Source organism: Pseudochaenichthys georgianus, chromosome 3, assembly GCF_902827115.2.
Source record: "Pseudochaenichthys georgianus chromosome 3, fPseGeo1.2, whole genome shotgun sequence".
NCBI lineage: Eukaryota > Metazoa > Chordata > Actinopteri > Perciformes > Channichthyidae > Pseudochaenichthys > Pseudochaenichthys georgianus.
Genome location: NC_047505.1, coordinates 50478110 through 50494630, shown reverse-complemented (window position 1 = coordinate 50494630; position 16521 = coordinate 50478110). Strand labels below are relative to the sequence as shown.

Sequence of the window (16521 nt, the reverse complement as noted above, 5' to 3'; positions counted from 1 at the left end):
AACACATTGTACGTGATAAGAGGCGGGACATCTCTAAGCGGTTGACCAATTACAACAGCTAACCAATCAGATCAGACTGGGCTCTGGTTTCAGACAGAGGGTGAAAAGAGGTGCTGCAGCACAGGCAGTATGAGAAAAGTAAAGAGCTTTTTGAACATTAAAGAATGGAGACATGTAGAGACACTACATCAGCAGGAGAGGACTCTTTAAAGTAGAGACACTACATACTGATATACACCTGAACATCAGCAGGCGAGGACTCTTTAAAGTAGATACACTACATACTGATATACACCTGAATATCAGCAGGAGAGGACTCTTTAAAGTAGAGACACTACATACTGATATACACCTGAATATCAGCAGGAGAGGACTCTTTAAAGTAGAGACACTACATACTGATATACACCTGAACATCAGCAGGAGAGGACTCTTTAAAGTAGAGACACTACATACTGATATACACCTGCACATCAGCAGGAGAGGACTCTTTAAAGTAGAGACACTACATTACTGATATACACCTGAACATCAGCAGGAGAGGACTCTTTAAAGTAGAGACAATACATACTGATATACACCTGAACATCAGCAGGAGAGGACTCTTTAAAGTAGAGACACTACATACTGATATACACCTGAACATCAGCAGGAGAGGACTCTTTAAAGTAGAGACACTACATACTGATATACACCTGAACATCAGCAGGAGAGGACTCTTTAAAGTAGAGACACTACATACTGATATACACCTGAACATCAGCAGGAGAGGACTCTTTAAAGTAGAGACACTGAATACTGATATGAACCTGGAAAGGAGCATAATACGACCTCTTTAAAACACTTTTAAAGTTTATAAACCACATTGGATTTGAGTTACACAAACAACGCAAGTGCAAGAACACGAACAATGAAAACACACATTGAAAAAATGCTAAAGACAATTTATTAGTAGACACTCATCAGCCAGAAATAATAACCTCCTGTAGAATGTCTTCCTGAAATACACCATTTGATTGGCAGTGTAAAATAAGGCAAAGGGCTTAAGATCATATTTTATACACTTTTGCACCAACAATTAACAGTTATACATTCACTTGTTACTGTAATTACGCTTTTGATAAATCTGTCCATACACCCAAATACCAAGAAAACCTTATTAGCAGGGGCGGGGCGGGGGGGACGGAGTATTTGCAAGAGTAATACTCGTCTTAATGCGGTAGCTTTTTGCTTTTGGCTATACCTAGCTACATAGAATCTGACCACGAACTAAACAAGGATTAGATTTTGGAATTGCAAAAGCCAACACAGTATACTGACAAAAGTTCATACAATTACCATCACCGTGAAAGGGTACTACCACCAAAATTGTTAAAGATTGATTATAGTGTGTATAGGCTAGTATTTTGTTACATAAAACACATGTCCAGTGAGCTGCAAAGCGTATAGCTACTATATAGGAGACTAGCCGTAGGTCGTTCCCAGCGTCACAATTAATAACGTTTGCCCTCTGCTAAAATATTCTGCTACTCACTTTGGTTGTTGCCGGGCTTCACACTTTAACTTATTAAATGTATTTTCGATGTATTTACCCCAATATATTAATGTATAAACCAAGATTTAAACTCAGATCTTTGGGGGACAAACCTCGCCTTTCAGTCAATATAATCTTGGATATTTACAGTACGTGATCGTGTGCTGGATTGTCCTTTTTTTAAAACCTCATTAAACCGTATCGTATCCAAGACAACTGAGTCTTAGACAAAGTGTTACGAGAGCCCTAGTTTAAAACAGTTTGAGTGCTCTCTGCGCATCGTCATGTGATCCGACCTGCATGAAGGAATAATTAATGAAATACAGATTCTACGTTTCGTGCCAGCTGGGAGGTGTGTTGGGAATTTACCTTAGCAGTGTAGCATGTACCCACACACACAATACTATACCTTCAAATTGTGTCTTTTAGCAGTTGTGTATACAAGTATTCAAAAGATATAGGAACAACATTGTAAATCTCTCACACACACACACACACACACACACACACACACACACACACACACACACACACACACACACACACACACACACACACACACACACACACACACACACACACACACACACACACACACACACACACACCCACACACCACACACACACACACACACACACACACACACACACACACACACACACACACACACACACACACACACACACACACGTAAAAATGTCATGGTGGTGGAATGCAGCTCATCTGTACAGGGTCTACTTTCATATTGAGAAGAACAGATCAGGGATAATAATTACAGAGCTAATTTCCAAAAATGCATATATCCATTATCATTTCAAAAGAAAAACTATTATTTCGTCACAACCAACGCACAGAGGGGAATCAATTCTTCAATGCAGTCATTACGTTTCTTCAGAGTTAGCATGTGGTTTGTAGCTGGTGGATATTTCGTTTGGGAAAGAAACTCCTCTGGCACACAACAACTCAACACTGGTTTTACTGAAAGAACAAGAAAGGACATCAAAAAGGAAATAAATGTACCTTCACCATAACCACGGAATATATACTGTATATTTTAGAAATACATATAAAAATATAGAGTCATCTGAATGCCCATTATACAATTGTACACAGTCGTGTCAGAAAAAAGCCTATACGGTGGTGTAGAGTAGATGTGTTACATACAGATGGTGTGAGAAGCTGTTCAGGGCGCGTTCAGTTTGCACGCACTCTTTAAACATGTCCGAATCGTACATTTTAAACTGTCAGAAAGTCTGTTTTTGTGTTTTTGTTGTTGTTGACTTTTACCCGCCATCAACATAATCTAGTAACTGATTGATTATCAAGTCTGTAACACTGATATAGTAAATATTGGCAGCCACACATAATACCCTGTAAATACCTGGATGTCCTGCATTAAACTACAACCACCCAAGTAAGTACCTCTTAGTGACCTACAGTACAGCACATGTATGTGTTAGACAAAAGCACAACGTTAGAAGTACAAAAATGCTACAGGAAGTGCACACAGCTTCGGAGTGGGCCACACTTGACAGATTTATACAACTTATAGTGTTTCATTTTATACAGTTTAGCATCAGTAAAACCATTCACATGAAATACCTGCATTAGTATTCATCGATACATCGAGGTATAGTTATGCCCAACATACTGTAAGTCAAAAAGAACATTACATGAGTCCAAATGGCAGGTTATTACGTTGATTATTAGATTTTCATCATCTGATTTCAAACAGGAACCGTACCCACTATTGTTGTGAATGATTTACGGTTGTTCTCATACGTTGCATCGAGAACAAAGAATGATTTTTTCATACATTCAAGTTTTGTTGCCGGAAGCGAATCAAGTTTCTAAAGAAGTTTATTTAAAAATTACTGGATGCATTTAACACTGAACGTCTGAACGTCTGAACAGAAAAGCTGAAATAATTATGAAAAACTGTTCATAAGTTATCATACGAAGCGTCGGTATCTTCGTCGGTATCTCATATGACACACTGTTTTGTATAAATCACTTCTGACTGAAGTAATGCGATAAAAACCTGAATGGAATTGCACCCAAGTGGAACCTCAAATCATAAAAAGCATTTGAAAATCCGATTTGACTTAAAGGATATTAGGCATAATTTTAAAGCTTTTCACAAGCATAAAATTTATCAATGTAATATTCTACCTCACCATGTGCTAGTAGGGAATAAACCACTTCCTACATGGGAAATTTAGAGTATTTGATAGTCCAAGAACCTTTCATCTCATAGTCGTCTGAGAACGAAGAATCTTGTAGAAATGTTTACACAAAAGGCAGCTTCTTGAAAAATTCGGAGGAAGTTCAGTCTCTCTGATGCCTCCGCTTAGATCCACGTGAGCATGTGAATTATGATTTCTATCATGGTAGCGATGAAGACGTGGAATGTAACTGTGAGTCAAGAGTTGAAAGTTAATATAAATCTTTAAAAGGTTTAGTGTAGTTAAACATCAAATAGTCTGTGTAGTAGAAGTCATAGATCCGCTGTCTCTCCAACGTGCTGACCTGTGAAAAGTATTTCTCTGTGATCTGCGTCGAGGTCCTCTTATCGGCTGGGTTCCTATCTTTAAAATTCGGCAGCTTGACGTTGGGCGGCGCGGCAATCAATCGCAGGAGAAAGTTGGACTCTTCGTCCATGTTCTCGAACTTGCCGATGAAGTCGTAGTCTATGAGACACGGGTTGCACAGCTGGTTGGCTTGATCCCAGTGGATGTCCATTCCCACTGGCCGATGGACATCCAGAAGGTACTGCACAAACTCCTTGAACGTGACTCCGTTGCCCGTCTTCAGCGCCTCTAACGACGGGTTCACCCTGTATTTGGAGACGATGGGTTTCCCAAACATGGAGTGGTAGTAGTTGTTAGGGTTCTCGAACTTGTCCCGGTACGCCGACACCATTCGCTCCAAGGGTTCTCGGACAAAAATGACTTTGGTGTAAGTCTCCAGGCGGTGCATGATGCCCTTCCGGTCGAAGGAGTTGAGCTCCTTGAGGTGGTGGCCGTCGTGAACTGTGTCGTGTTTGATGCTCTGAGCATTGGGAGCCTTTCCCGCCAAAACCATCAGGGTCCTCTTCCAGTTGGAGCAGCCGGCCTTGGGCACCTGGCAGTACAACAACTTGTACTTGTCCTCCACGAAGAGGTTTCTCACGTGGTGCCCTGTGATGGTCTTGGAGATGCTGCTTTTGTACTTGGCGCACATCTCCTTCATCAGTTGCCGGCGCGCTTCCTGTATAGAGACGAGCTTCTTCCACTTGTCAGGGGTGAACGAGCCAGAAGCAGAAGGGGGGACGACTGAGGATGAGGACAAGGAAGCAGACAAGGAGGATGACGAGGAAGAAGAAGAGGGCGAGGAATCACTTTTACTGTTGTGATGGACAGGGGGACTTGTTTTCAGCAGTTTGCGGTGTCTTTTGGAGACATGCAGGGAGGACATGTCCTGCTCCCGAGACACAGTTGTGGGCGTCCGTCTGCTCTGCTCTCTGGACCCAGGAGCAGCCGTCTGTTTACTCTTCTCAAAGTGAGGGAACTGCATCGGAGGGATCGGACTGGATATGATGACTTCTGTCGCCTGGTGGTCCTGGTAATTGTCAGATTTGCCTCTTTCTCTCTCTTGCGTCGAGAGAGTCTGTAAACAAAGGAGCAAAACAGATTGTAGTAGACAGTAGAAGATATGTGTTTGCACCGATCACATGTTTACATATATCTGCACAAACATCGAGTTAATACTTTGTACCTAATCAGGTTGTAAATCCAGCCTGAAACAGCAACATGTATTCCCACACCCTGCCTGCAGTATTCACACAGGCCACTTGGTGGTGCTGTTTCACCGCAGCTTCACCAAGGTCTAACTTTGTTACATGCTAATGTCACACACTATCCAATGCCATCCATGACCTATCCATAAACTGTGCTGTAACATGAAATTAATGTCGTAGAAACACCTAATAAAGAATGTAAATTGGACTCATCTACTGCCTGATTACCATCAGATGATGCCTGAGGCCATTATGCATTCTGACATTTTATTTCAATTAAATGCTGTAATGGCATCATAAAGCCAATGGACTGGACGTATAATTTTAATTTGACAACAGCCAAGGTGATGGGACCATCATGAATCTTGGCTCATCCCCCTCCTGACTTAAATGGCCATATAGTTTCATCTGCAGGGACATCTGGAGTGGGGGAGTGGTCCTTCCCTGTCTGTTTAATGTGCAGCAGATTTCTCCACAGCAGACGTCACGTTCCGCAGGGTTTGCGCTGATGTAAGGCTCTCATTGGTGCTGAGTATCAGAGAGGAGAGGCGGCGGGGTCAGCTGAGAGCAGAGAGAGTACGAGCGCTGCATGTCTGACACAGAAACCTACTTCACAGAGTCAAACATCAACGTACCTGTCCGACCCTGGGTGCTGTCATACATTAATAATGCTCTAATGCAGGTCAAGAAAAGTTACCCCTGCAAAACTTAGAGACTTCAAAATGTTTGTCGTTTTTGTTTTGTGGGTTTTTCTTTCTTTCTAAGGTTTGTGTTGTATTTTTGTTAATGTTAAGAATAAAGAATTTGTCTGCGAAATGCAAAGTTGTGCGTCTGCAAAGGAATCGATAGACTGTTATCCAGTTAACAACTAATGTTTACAAAGCTTAAATGTATAAGAAGTGGTTGAATGTATTTAAGTATATTTACACAATAATTGTCTTTAGTGCAAATTTGAGGTACATGTTCATCACCCTAGTATTTTGTACCAGTCACTTCATACATGTACTCAAACATCAACTTATCTGTCCGATCCCGGCAGCTGTCATACATTAATAATGCTCTAATGCAGGTTAAGAAAAGTTACCCCTTGATAAACTTTAAAACATCTGTTTTTTTGCTGTTTTTGTTTGGTGGGTCTTTTCCCTTAAGGCATAAGGATTTGGTGTCGTTTCATCTCGGTACTGTTAAGAATAAAGAATTTGAAAATAAGAATTAGCAAAATGCAAAGTTGTGCGAAAGGAAGGGATAGTCATAAAACCAGTGTTAACCAGTTACTAATGTTTAAAAAGCTTAAATGAATAAGAAGTGGGCGGTGGTGGTGAAGTCCATAGGGACTTGGCTTGGCACCTGGAAGGTCACCAGTTCAAGTCCCGGCAAGACCAAGTGCTACCGAGGTGTCCCTGAGCAAGGCACCGTTCCCCACACTGCTCCCCGGGCGCCGTTCAAAATGGCAGCACACTGCTCCTAACACTAGGATGGGTCAAATGCAGAGGAAAAATTTCCCCACGAGGGATTAATAAAAGTCCATCTTAATCTTAAGTGCTTGAATGTATTTAACTATATTTACGCAACTATTGTCTTCAGTGCACATTTGAGGTACATTGAACCACGACAGTTCAAAGCTAAAGGCAAGTTTATTTATATAGCACTTTTCAACGCAAGGCAATTCAAAGTGCTTTACAAAAAATGAAAGACATTAAGAAAATGGCATTTCAAATCAGTCATTAAAAAGAAAAGCTAATAAAATAAACATTAAAAGAAAAAATACATGGATAAAAGTTACAGTGCAGGGTACTAAAGAGTATGTGTTTTATAAGCTAAACCAGCCGACAGTTTATACCAGAACAGTCTTTTTTTGATTGAGAGAGAATTAATAGGCCTACCTAATTTATTTAGAATAATTTAATGTTTTGAGGGGATTTGTTATTATTTGTTTTTGCATTTTATTGTTTATTTTAGATTAGATATTCATACTTACTGACTTGTACTTAAGTTATATTTTCAATGCATAACTATTACTTGTTGTTGTGTACAGTATAAGTATTGGTTTGACTTCTACTCAGGACCACTGTGATCAGGTGAGCTTCCTGTGACTTAACATTCATTACGCTAATAAATTAAACTGCTGAAGTTATTAAAGTCAAACCCGCCCAAAAACCTACAAGTGAGATACAATTATCTGATAATAATTATAATTATAAATACTATAAGAATTATAATGACTATTATCATAATTATCAGTTTACATAAAAATAGGATGAGAAATGAAACTATCTGAACATGGACTTGTAGGAAATTATTTTAATTATTCTTTCTGATTTCATTTTCACCCGGGAAGAGGGTGTATGTATGTATACGTGTACATATGTATGTGTATGTATATATAGCATTTTGTTTATCTGTGTGAGTATTTAATTGCGGAATCATCGGTTTAAAAAAAGGTATATATAGGATGTTAACGAGATACGGGGATGACGCTGTTTAATCATAACTGGGTGTTTGCAGTGTATTTATTTATTTGGTTTGTTATTTGATCTTTTCTTGAATATGATTGACCTCTGTTATTTATTTCAGTCAACTCACGTGTTTCCTAACATGTTTCCTCGAAGCAGCTTATAGTGTGGCGTCTAGGCTCGGGCCTCATCACTCACAGATATACATAGGACGACGAGTGATGATTAGATAACTACCCCCGAGCCTACAGGTGGAAGCTGGGGGGGTGGTGGGGGGCAGAGAGCAGCAACGACGTGGAAGTAGCTCAACTCAACTATACGCTGCTTCTAGGAAACATGTTAGGAAACACGTGAGTAGACTGAAACAATGGTTACATCTGTGAATCAAGGCTGAGTTGACGTTCTCAAAGGTCTTCCACTTGAAGAAGCTGAAAGCGCAGATTTAAACATTCTCTCCTTCAAATAACTTTTGATGGACTTTCTGGGTTTGATCTGCTGTAGTATTCATTTCCCCAGCTGTTCTATTTTATTGAGACTTTATTTAAACTCCTTTCTCAATTGTCCGTTTTTACAACATTTAATTAACCTATTGCTGCGTTCATGTTCCTGCTGCTGTGTTTCACGTTGCTGCTGCTCGCTGCCCCCCCCCCCCCCCCCACCCCCGCTTCCACCTGTAGGCTCGGGGGATAGTTATCTAATCATCACTCATCGTGCTATGTATATCTGTAGAGTGATGAGGCCAATGCAGCAATAGCAGCAGCAGCAAAGCATGGAGAGAGATCTGGCAGGTTCAATAGAGCGGCATATTAAGAGACTCTGGTTGGTTGGTTGTAGAGTGGCAAGGGGCGTTATGTATCAATGCAGCAAGTGCTCGAGTTGACTGCCTGAACTAGCTTATTTTAACTTATTTATTGGTTGTTTTATGTTTTAAAAAAAAACCGGTATATATATGTTAATAATTTAGTTTTTGGGAGAATGGGGGGGATTAAATAAGTGTAAACTTCTTCCCACCCCTTTTCCGATGTGTAATTAAGTAGATAATTTGTTTATACATAATTTAGAATCAGTAATAATTCTATATATCAATTTGACACCGCTTAATTTTATAGTGTAAAATAATTCTCATGTTAAATGTTTGTATTATTGTTTTACACATTCTAAATAAATCTAATTAAATCAAATCAATCAAATCTTTTTTTACTTCATCCTGCAACTGGATGACTAACGGGAGGGCTACCTCTGTATAAGTTTTGCTTTCTGCCCTCCTGCTTCTACTAAGTTTGTTTGTTTTTTGGATGTATACACTGTCGGTACCACTTTACAATAAGACTACCCTCATACAGGATTCATAAAGGGTTTATGATTAGGTTATGAATTAGATTGTAAACACATTATTAATCCTTAAGAACCATTTATAAACCAGTTCTAACATAGTTTTCATCCGTCAACACAGGCTCACTATTTGGCAAGATGACTAAGCCTTATATTGGCTGCTTAGCAAGAATCAACTCAGTGAGCAACAGATACCAAGGATGCTGGCTGATGAAGAAGACGAAGTAAGCTAGGTAGCCAATATAAGGCTTAGTCATCTTGCCAAATAGTGAGCCCATATTTATCTGTACTGCTAACTAAGTCTTATATTGGCTACCTAGCTTACTTCATCTTCTTCATCAGCCAGCATCCTTGGTATCTGTTGTTCACTGAGTTGATTCTCCCCCATCCATCTTGATGTTTCTTGGCATCTCTTTATGACCATTTATTTACAAGTTACTAACATTTAAAGTTGCCAAAAGGGAGCCTGATTGTAAAGTGTGAAACAAATCACCATTTATGAATGAGTTACTACCATTTCTAATAAGACTTAGCAGTACAGATAATAGTGGGCTCACTATTTGGCAAGATGACTAAGCCTTATATTGGCTACTTAGCGAGAATCAACTCAGTGAGCAACAGATACCAAGGATGCTGGCTGATGAAGAAGACGAAGTAAGCTAGGTAGCCAATATAAGACTAGTCCAGATAAATGTGGGCTCACTATTTGGCAAGAGGACTAGGCCTTATACTGGCTACTTAGCGAGAATCAACTCAGTGAGCAACAGATACCAAGGATGCTGTTTGATGAAGAAGACGAAGTAAGCTAGGTAGCCAATATAAGACTAAGCAGTCCAGATAAATGTGGGCTCACTATTTGGCAAGAGGACTAAGCCTTATACTGGCTACTTAGCGAGAATCAACTCAGTGAGCAACAGATACCAAGGATGCTGGCTGATGAAGAAGACAAAGTAAGCTTGGTAGCCAATCTAAGACTTAGCAGTCTAGATAAATGTGGGCTCACTATTTAGCAAGAGGACTAAGCCGTATACTGGCTACTTAGCGAGAATCAACTCAGTGAGCAACAGATACCAAGGATGCTGGCTGATGAAGAAGACGAAGTAAGCTAGGTAGCCAATATAAGACTTAGCAGTCCAGATAAATGTGGGCTCACTATTTGGCAATATGACTAAGCCTTATACTGGCTACTTAGCGAGAATCAACTCAGTGAGCAACAGATACCAAGGATGCTGGCTGATGAAGAAGACGAAGTAAGCTAGGTAGCCAATATAAGACTTAGCAGTCCAGATAAATGTGGGCTCACTATTTGGCAATATGACTAAGCCTTATACTGGCTACTTAGCGAGAATCAACTCAGTGAGCAACACATACCAAGGATGCTGGCTGATGAAGAAGATGAAGTAAGCTAGGTAGCCAATATAAGACTTAGCAGTCCAGATAAATGTGGGCTCACTATTTGGCAAGAGGACTAAGCCTTATATTGGCTACTTAGCGAGAATCAACTCAGTGAGCAACACATACCAAGGATGCTGGCTGATGAAGAAGACGAAGTAAGCTAGGTAGCCAGTATAAGACTTAGCAGTACAGATAAATGTGGGCTCACTATTTGGCAAGCAACCGGTCACAGGTGCCCTGTTTATCTCATGTCTTATAAAAGCTTATTAAGGATTTATAAAGTGTTCACAACCTAATTAATAAATGAATTACAAACTATTCGTAAACCCCTTATCAGGCTAGTCTTATTGTAAAGTGGTACCAAACTGTCTAATTGTCGAAATAGTAATAAATAATACAAAATAAAACATCTGGAGGAACATAGTGTTGTTAAAGTGGGACTGTTTACTCAGTGAAGTCAGGCTGAAGGCACAGCGTGAGGTCGACCTGTCTTCCCAGATACTATCAGACACGCTGAGAGCAACAACGCCGACGATCACTACTTTTTATTTTTACTATAAATAACAGTTGGGAGCAACCTGCGGATGTGTGCGCAGAAACGGAGTAAACACGTACCTCTCTGGACTGCCGGGGAGTGCTTCCAAGCTTCACGCCTGGGAGAGAGAGGAGACAAGAAAATCAGCACTTAGGTAAACAACATGTATTTTTCGTCCTTGAAGAAGAGAGTTGGGCGCCTGCGAAGCATCAGAGGCTGCAATAATTGAACACTTCCTATCACTTAGTAGACTCTTTTGATCCGTGAGGAATCCAGCAGTGCTTTACTCGTCCGCAGAGGGAAGACAGGTAGCGTTATCGCGGTAATGAGATGCCACGAGCATGAAGAGTTGGTAAATGATGCTCAGTGAGGATAGACATCTCAATGAAGAGGGGGATAGATGCAAGGAGGCAGCGTTAGAATCAAATAAGTACATTTACGCTAATAGACATTTGAGGTACTTAACTTTTTCAGTTCATGCAACCGGATCATTTTGCTCCACTACATTTTGGAGCTAATATTGTACTTTTGACTACACTACATCAGTGCTTCTCAAAGTGTGGTCCGCGGACCACTGGTGGTCCGTGAGCGCCCCCTAGTGGTCCGTGAGTATATTGGTAACATTTCACATTTTAAATTAATTAAGTTTTCCGCACTCTCGCGGGAATATCTCCGCAAAGGAGTGAGATTAAGTTTCACTGTCGATTGCATGATAAAGCCCAGATAAACACCTTCATCACACATGTTGCCACTTGTTTGTACCATTTTCAGGCGATTGGTAATCTGATCTAGAAAAACGATGTGTTTTTTGATATTTGTGGAGTTAGGTGGTCCGCGAGTGTTTTTTTATTGGTTAAGTGGTCCTTGGTATGAAAAAGTTTGAGAAACACTGCACTACATGTATGTGATAGCTTTAGTTACTTTGCAGCGAATACATATAAGCTATCAAACTTTACATAGTCATTCAAATTAACCACAAGCAAAATGGAAGTCTATATATTCATGCATCACTAATTAAAATCCAATTAATATCTGGTTATCAAATGGGCTCAGTCTGTAGGGACTTGTAGGGACTTGTAGGGCTTGGACATCGAAAGGTCTTGTTCCGATTGGACCATTTACACAGTCTATACTGATAGCTAGAGAGGTGACAGTTTGTCTCTTTGACCCCTGTTACGACCCCCTCCACTCCACTGGGGGTCTCTGTCTGTGTGCTTCTGCTTGCTGGGTCTTAGGCCGTTTCTCAATCTCGAGGAAACTGGCTTCCAAGCCAATATTTCAAGGATGCTACGTCATCGAGTGCCGCCGAAGGACTGTTCCAATCTCCAGCATACTTGGAATTCCACCGAGGCCGCGTCCTTGGTTTGGGGGTAATTTCAAGGCTGCACATGGGTAGACTTCGCGTCCTTAAAATCCCCACAATGCTTTCCGTACGGACCAATTTCAAAAACCCTTTGCGGAGAATGGCTGAACCGACGCAGCACACATTTAAATGTAAGTATTTAGTGGCGTAGAACATGTGTTGGTAAATATGTTACTTTGTTACATTTGTTAACACCAAAAATGTGTTCCTGAAATTAAAGCAAGTTCATAATTAGATAGACATCGTGAGGTATTTACTTTCGGTACAGTTTACGTTGAAACCGTTAGAGAGAGTGGCACACTTGTTAGCCTGTTCCATTCTTTTTCGTTTTCCGAAGCCGTGGCTTGGAAGCATACTGGCTTCGTCTCTGAAGGAAGTGACTTGGAAGTATGCGACTACCAAGCCAGCATCCTCGCGATTGAGAAACGGCCACAGTTTGAGTTTCAGGTGATCTAAGTCATTAGCCTGATGAGCCACACCTGAGAGGTTTGGATACAAAGCCATCAACCAGGGCGGGTTCTCTTCCTTCGGACACAGCTGCTGTTTCACACAACCATACATGCAAACTCTACTTCCTGACTTTCACGTTTGTTGTTGGTTTGTTAAGTTAAGTTTTGTAGTGTAAATAAATATGTTTTTTGTTACACGTAAACTCGTCTCCCATCATTGTTGCAGCTGGGTTGTAACAAATGGGGGCTCGTCCCAAAGGATTCCAATGTACTTGTATCTGCACATTAATGTGTGAGTGCAGCCTTTTTGCTGATTGTCAGTGGTTTGATGAGCTGAGGCTGATTTCAGGAATCAGATCAGATGTAGCTTATTAGACAGGTGCATCTACACTGAACAAAAATATAAACGCAACACTTTTGTTTTTGCTCCCATTTTTTATGAGATGAACTCAAAGATCTACAGGTGTGCCTTAGGCTGGCCACAATAAAAGGCCACTCTGAAACGTGCATTTTCGCTTTATTGGGGGGGTCTGGGGGGGTCAGAAAACCAGGCAGTATTTGGTGTTAGGGGTAGGGTTAGGGTAATGTTGTGAATCGAGTGGCCTGTGTTCGTCGTCCATTACATACGCCTGCCCATACCATAACCCCACCACCACCATGGGCCACTCGATTCACAACATTACTGACTGGTTTTCAGACCCCCCCAGACCCCCCAATAAAGCAAAACTGCACGTTTCAGAGTGGCCTTCTATTGTGGCCAGCCTAAGGCACACCTGTGCAATAATCATGCTGTCTAATCAGCATCTTGATATGCCACACCTGTGAGGTGGGATGGATTATCTCGGCAAAGGAGAAGTGCTCACTATCACACATTCTTTCAGATTTGTGAACAATATTTGAGAGAAATGGTTATTTTGTGTTTATAGAAAATGTTTTAGATCTTTGAGTTCATCTCATGAAAAATGGGAGCAAAAACAAAAGTGTTGCATTTATATTTTTGTTCAGTGTAGTTTGTTTTAAGAGGTGGGTAATCTGGTTGTTTGGGAGACATGGGCGAGAGTGGTGACGAGTAGTACTTTTTGTGGTTAATGAAAGCAGCTGTAATGAAATACAGAAGTGTATAGGTCCTGTTAATGCATGTGTATGTCAGGCCGTGTGGTGAGCAGTCATTGTGTTGATTAATGTGAGCAGCTTTTATGATTTATGATGTACGCCTCTGTGTGTGATGTTATGTAAACAACACAGGAGTGAAAGTTAAATCTCTCCTTGATAAGTAGTTTTACTTTAAGTATATTTTGATGTTAACATTATTGTTCTTTTACTTAAAGGTGGGGTAGGTAGTTTTGGAGAAACCAGCTCGAGTGCGCTAGAATTTGAAAATACACAACCGGAAAAAATCTGCCACTTCCTCACAGAGCCCCTCCTCCAACACACACGAACGCGCACATGACCAATGAGGGCACGAGATAAGTTTGTGCCCCGATGGAAGGCTGACAGGCAGGTAGGCCATCCAGTTACTTTAGCCGGGCCGGCTCAGATGATTGGTCGTGCTTTTTACAGCGCCACGGCTTCCACAGATGATATTTCTTTATGGATTTATTGTCAAAGCATTTAATATATTCATTGCTATCGGGACGTTAAGAGCATTCCATGGAATATAACAAAACGTATCTCGAGCCGGTTTCTCAAACTTACCCACCCCACCTTTAAGAACATTTTTAAATCAAGCATTTTCACTAGAGTACACTTTACACGGCTACACTATTTTAGTACTTTTCCCACCACTACCATGAAGAAGAACTAAAAGACAGCCCCCAAAGAGAACCAAAGTTTGAAAAATATGTCGTTTGCAGACGGGAGGAGAGACCGGGGCGGATTGCGTTGGCTGAGCTTCCAGAGGACAGCCGCAGAGTGATGGAGACGTACAGATTGGTTTTGTGGCAGCCTTGGGGACAGGTGCGATGTGTATTGGCAGATGTGCGTCAGCCGGACAGATGACATGTTTAGTGGTCTGTCTCCAGCTGGACACCTCCTTTCCTCAGGTCCCCCCGACCTGCTGATATATAATCAGGCTGACAGCTCTGAGAGGGGCTGCATGGCTGCTGATGGGGGGGAGCGAAGACACCTCTGCCTGAGTGGCCTGTCACTTCCAATTTGAGTTTGGAAGTGATAGGAACCTGCACGAGGGAGGGGTGCAGATGCAGGCCACAACCTTCCCTAAGTGATCAGCTCTGCAGAGCCCTATCTCACAGTTAAACACGCATCAGTGGGGAGGAACAAACCCGATGTTGTTCCACATTAGTATGCGCTGGAGAGCAGTGTCTGGCTCTGTGCATTGAATCTTCTCTCGTCTCCATTCTTCTCAATGAGACACCGGAGGAGGAAAATGAAGGGGATCGGGCTAAGAAGGCGGCGTGTGACATTTTCTAATCTTGTTTGCCGTGCCATTTGATCCCCTAACCCTTAATGATAGCTCGTGTAGGATGTGGCACTTTGATATCAATTTGCATTGGCGTGAAGAAAAACACATGAATATTTATCACGACACACACTGATGCCATCGCCGGGGAGACACATCAACAACAACGATGTTTCCTTGTTGTTCCGAACTGATGGAGCGGCACGAGCCCCTGGTAATCCTGACCATCTTGTAAAAATACACGCTCCGTCATTGATCTTGGAAAGCCTATCAGGGTGGTAATTGAAATCTCTGAGAAGGTTTAATTGGTTCCTTTTAAGAGGTGTTCGTCAGGCTGGTGATGTCTCGACTGTTCCCTTCAAGAGTAACACTTTTGACATAGTTAGTTTAATATTTGACATTTGTGTTAGGGGCTATTACCATACAATTAAGCGAGGTTTGTCCGACCCGCTGTATCCATATTTTAGATTTATTGTAAAAAGTCCAAATAGTATCCATACATGACGTTCTTGTAAAAACAAAAATAAACAGTTGCAATCGTGTCGCCATTGAGATTCGGTGCGATCATTTGTGAGAACTGAAAGAAAGGCTGCCTATATTTCCCACCTCTTCGTAACAAACAAAAACATATGATGGTGTGGGTGATTTGAATTATCTTGTGACGTATACGCACGCACGCACGCACGCGCACGCACACACACACACACACACACACACACACACACACACACACACACACACACACACACACAGGAAAATATTGGAAATATTTACTCGTATTTTCTTTTCTATTTCAAAGTAATATTCAGTAACCTTTCCTGAAAGTGTGTCATGTAGCATCCTCTATAGTTAAAAACATGTAAAAACAAAGCACCATTTTTTAGAAATAGCCAGCTTTAAACTCCAGTAACCCCCCCCCTCCCCCCCACAGAGAATGCAATCATGTTTGTGCTATTAGTTTTGCACGTTCAGATACACACCTGTTTTGTCTGCACCATTCAAATCTAAAATCTGAAAACAAAAAAGCCTCTCATTTCTGTACAGAGCACTTTGAAAGGGTTGGTTTATCCGAAGCTGATGGAGTTGCAGGATTCCTGCTGTTCTGAAATTGTTTCCTCAAGGTTGAATTCAAAGCACTGAGAGAAAGGAAAACACGTGTAATGTACTGTGCGCAATAGCTAACCTTCATAAGCAAAAGAAAGAGTTCTATTATTGTAAATCCGGACTTGCTAATTGAATGATGACGGAGAGGTTCATGTCCT

At 41.2% G+C, this 16521-nt stretch overlaps 1 protein-coding gene across 3 annotated transcripts in view; it reads right to left on the bottom strand.

Annotated features, from left to right (window-relative positions):
* Positions 1-932: 932 nt before the first annotated feature.
* LOC117444222 (carbohydrate sulfotransferase 8-like) overlaps positions 933-16521 on the bottom strand; it is a 345779-nt gene continuing 330190 nt past the window's right edge. For all 3 annotated transcript variants that reach the window (XM_034079883.2, XM_034079889.2, XM_071201681.1), the window contains exons 3-4: positions 11109-11146; positions 933-5183 (exon numbers count right to left, since the gene is read on the bottom strand). In XM_034079883.2, the coding sequence (XP_033935774.1) occupies positions 3972-5183; positions 11109-11146 (1250 nt within the window). In that variant the 3' untranslated portion in view covers positions 933-3971. The remainder of the gene's footprint in view (positions 5184-11108; positions 11147-16521) is intronic.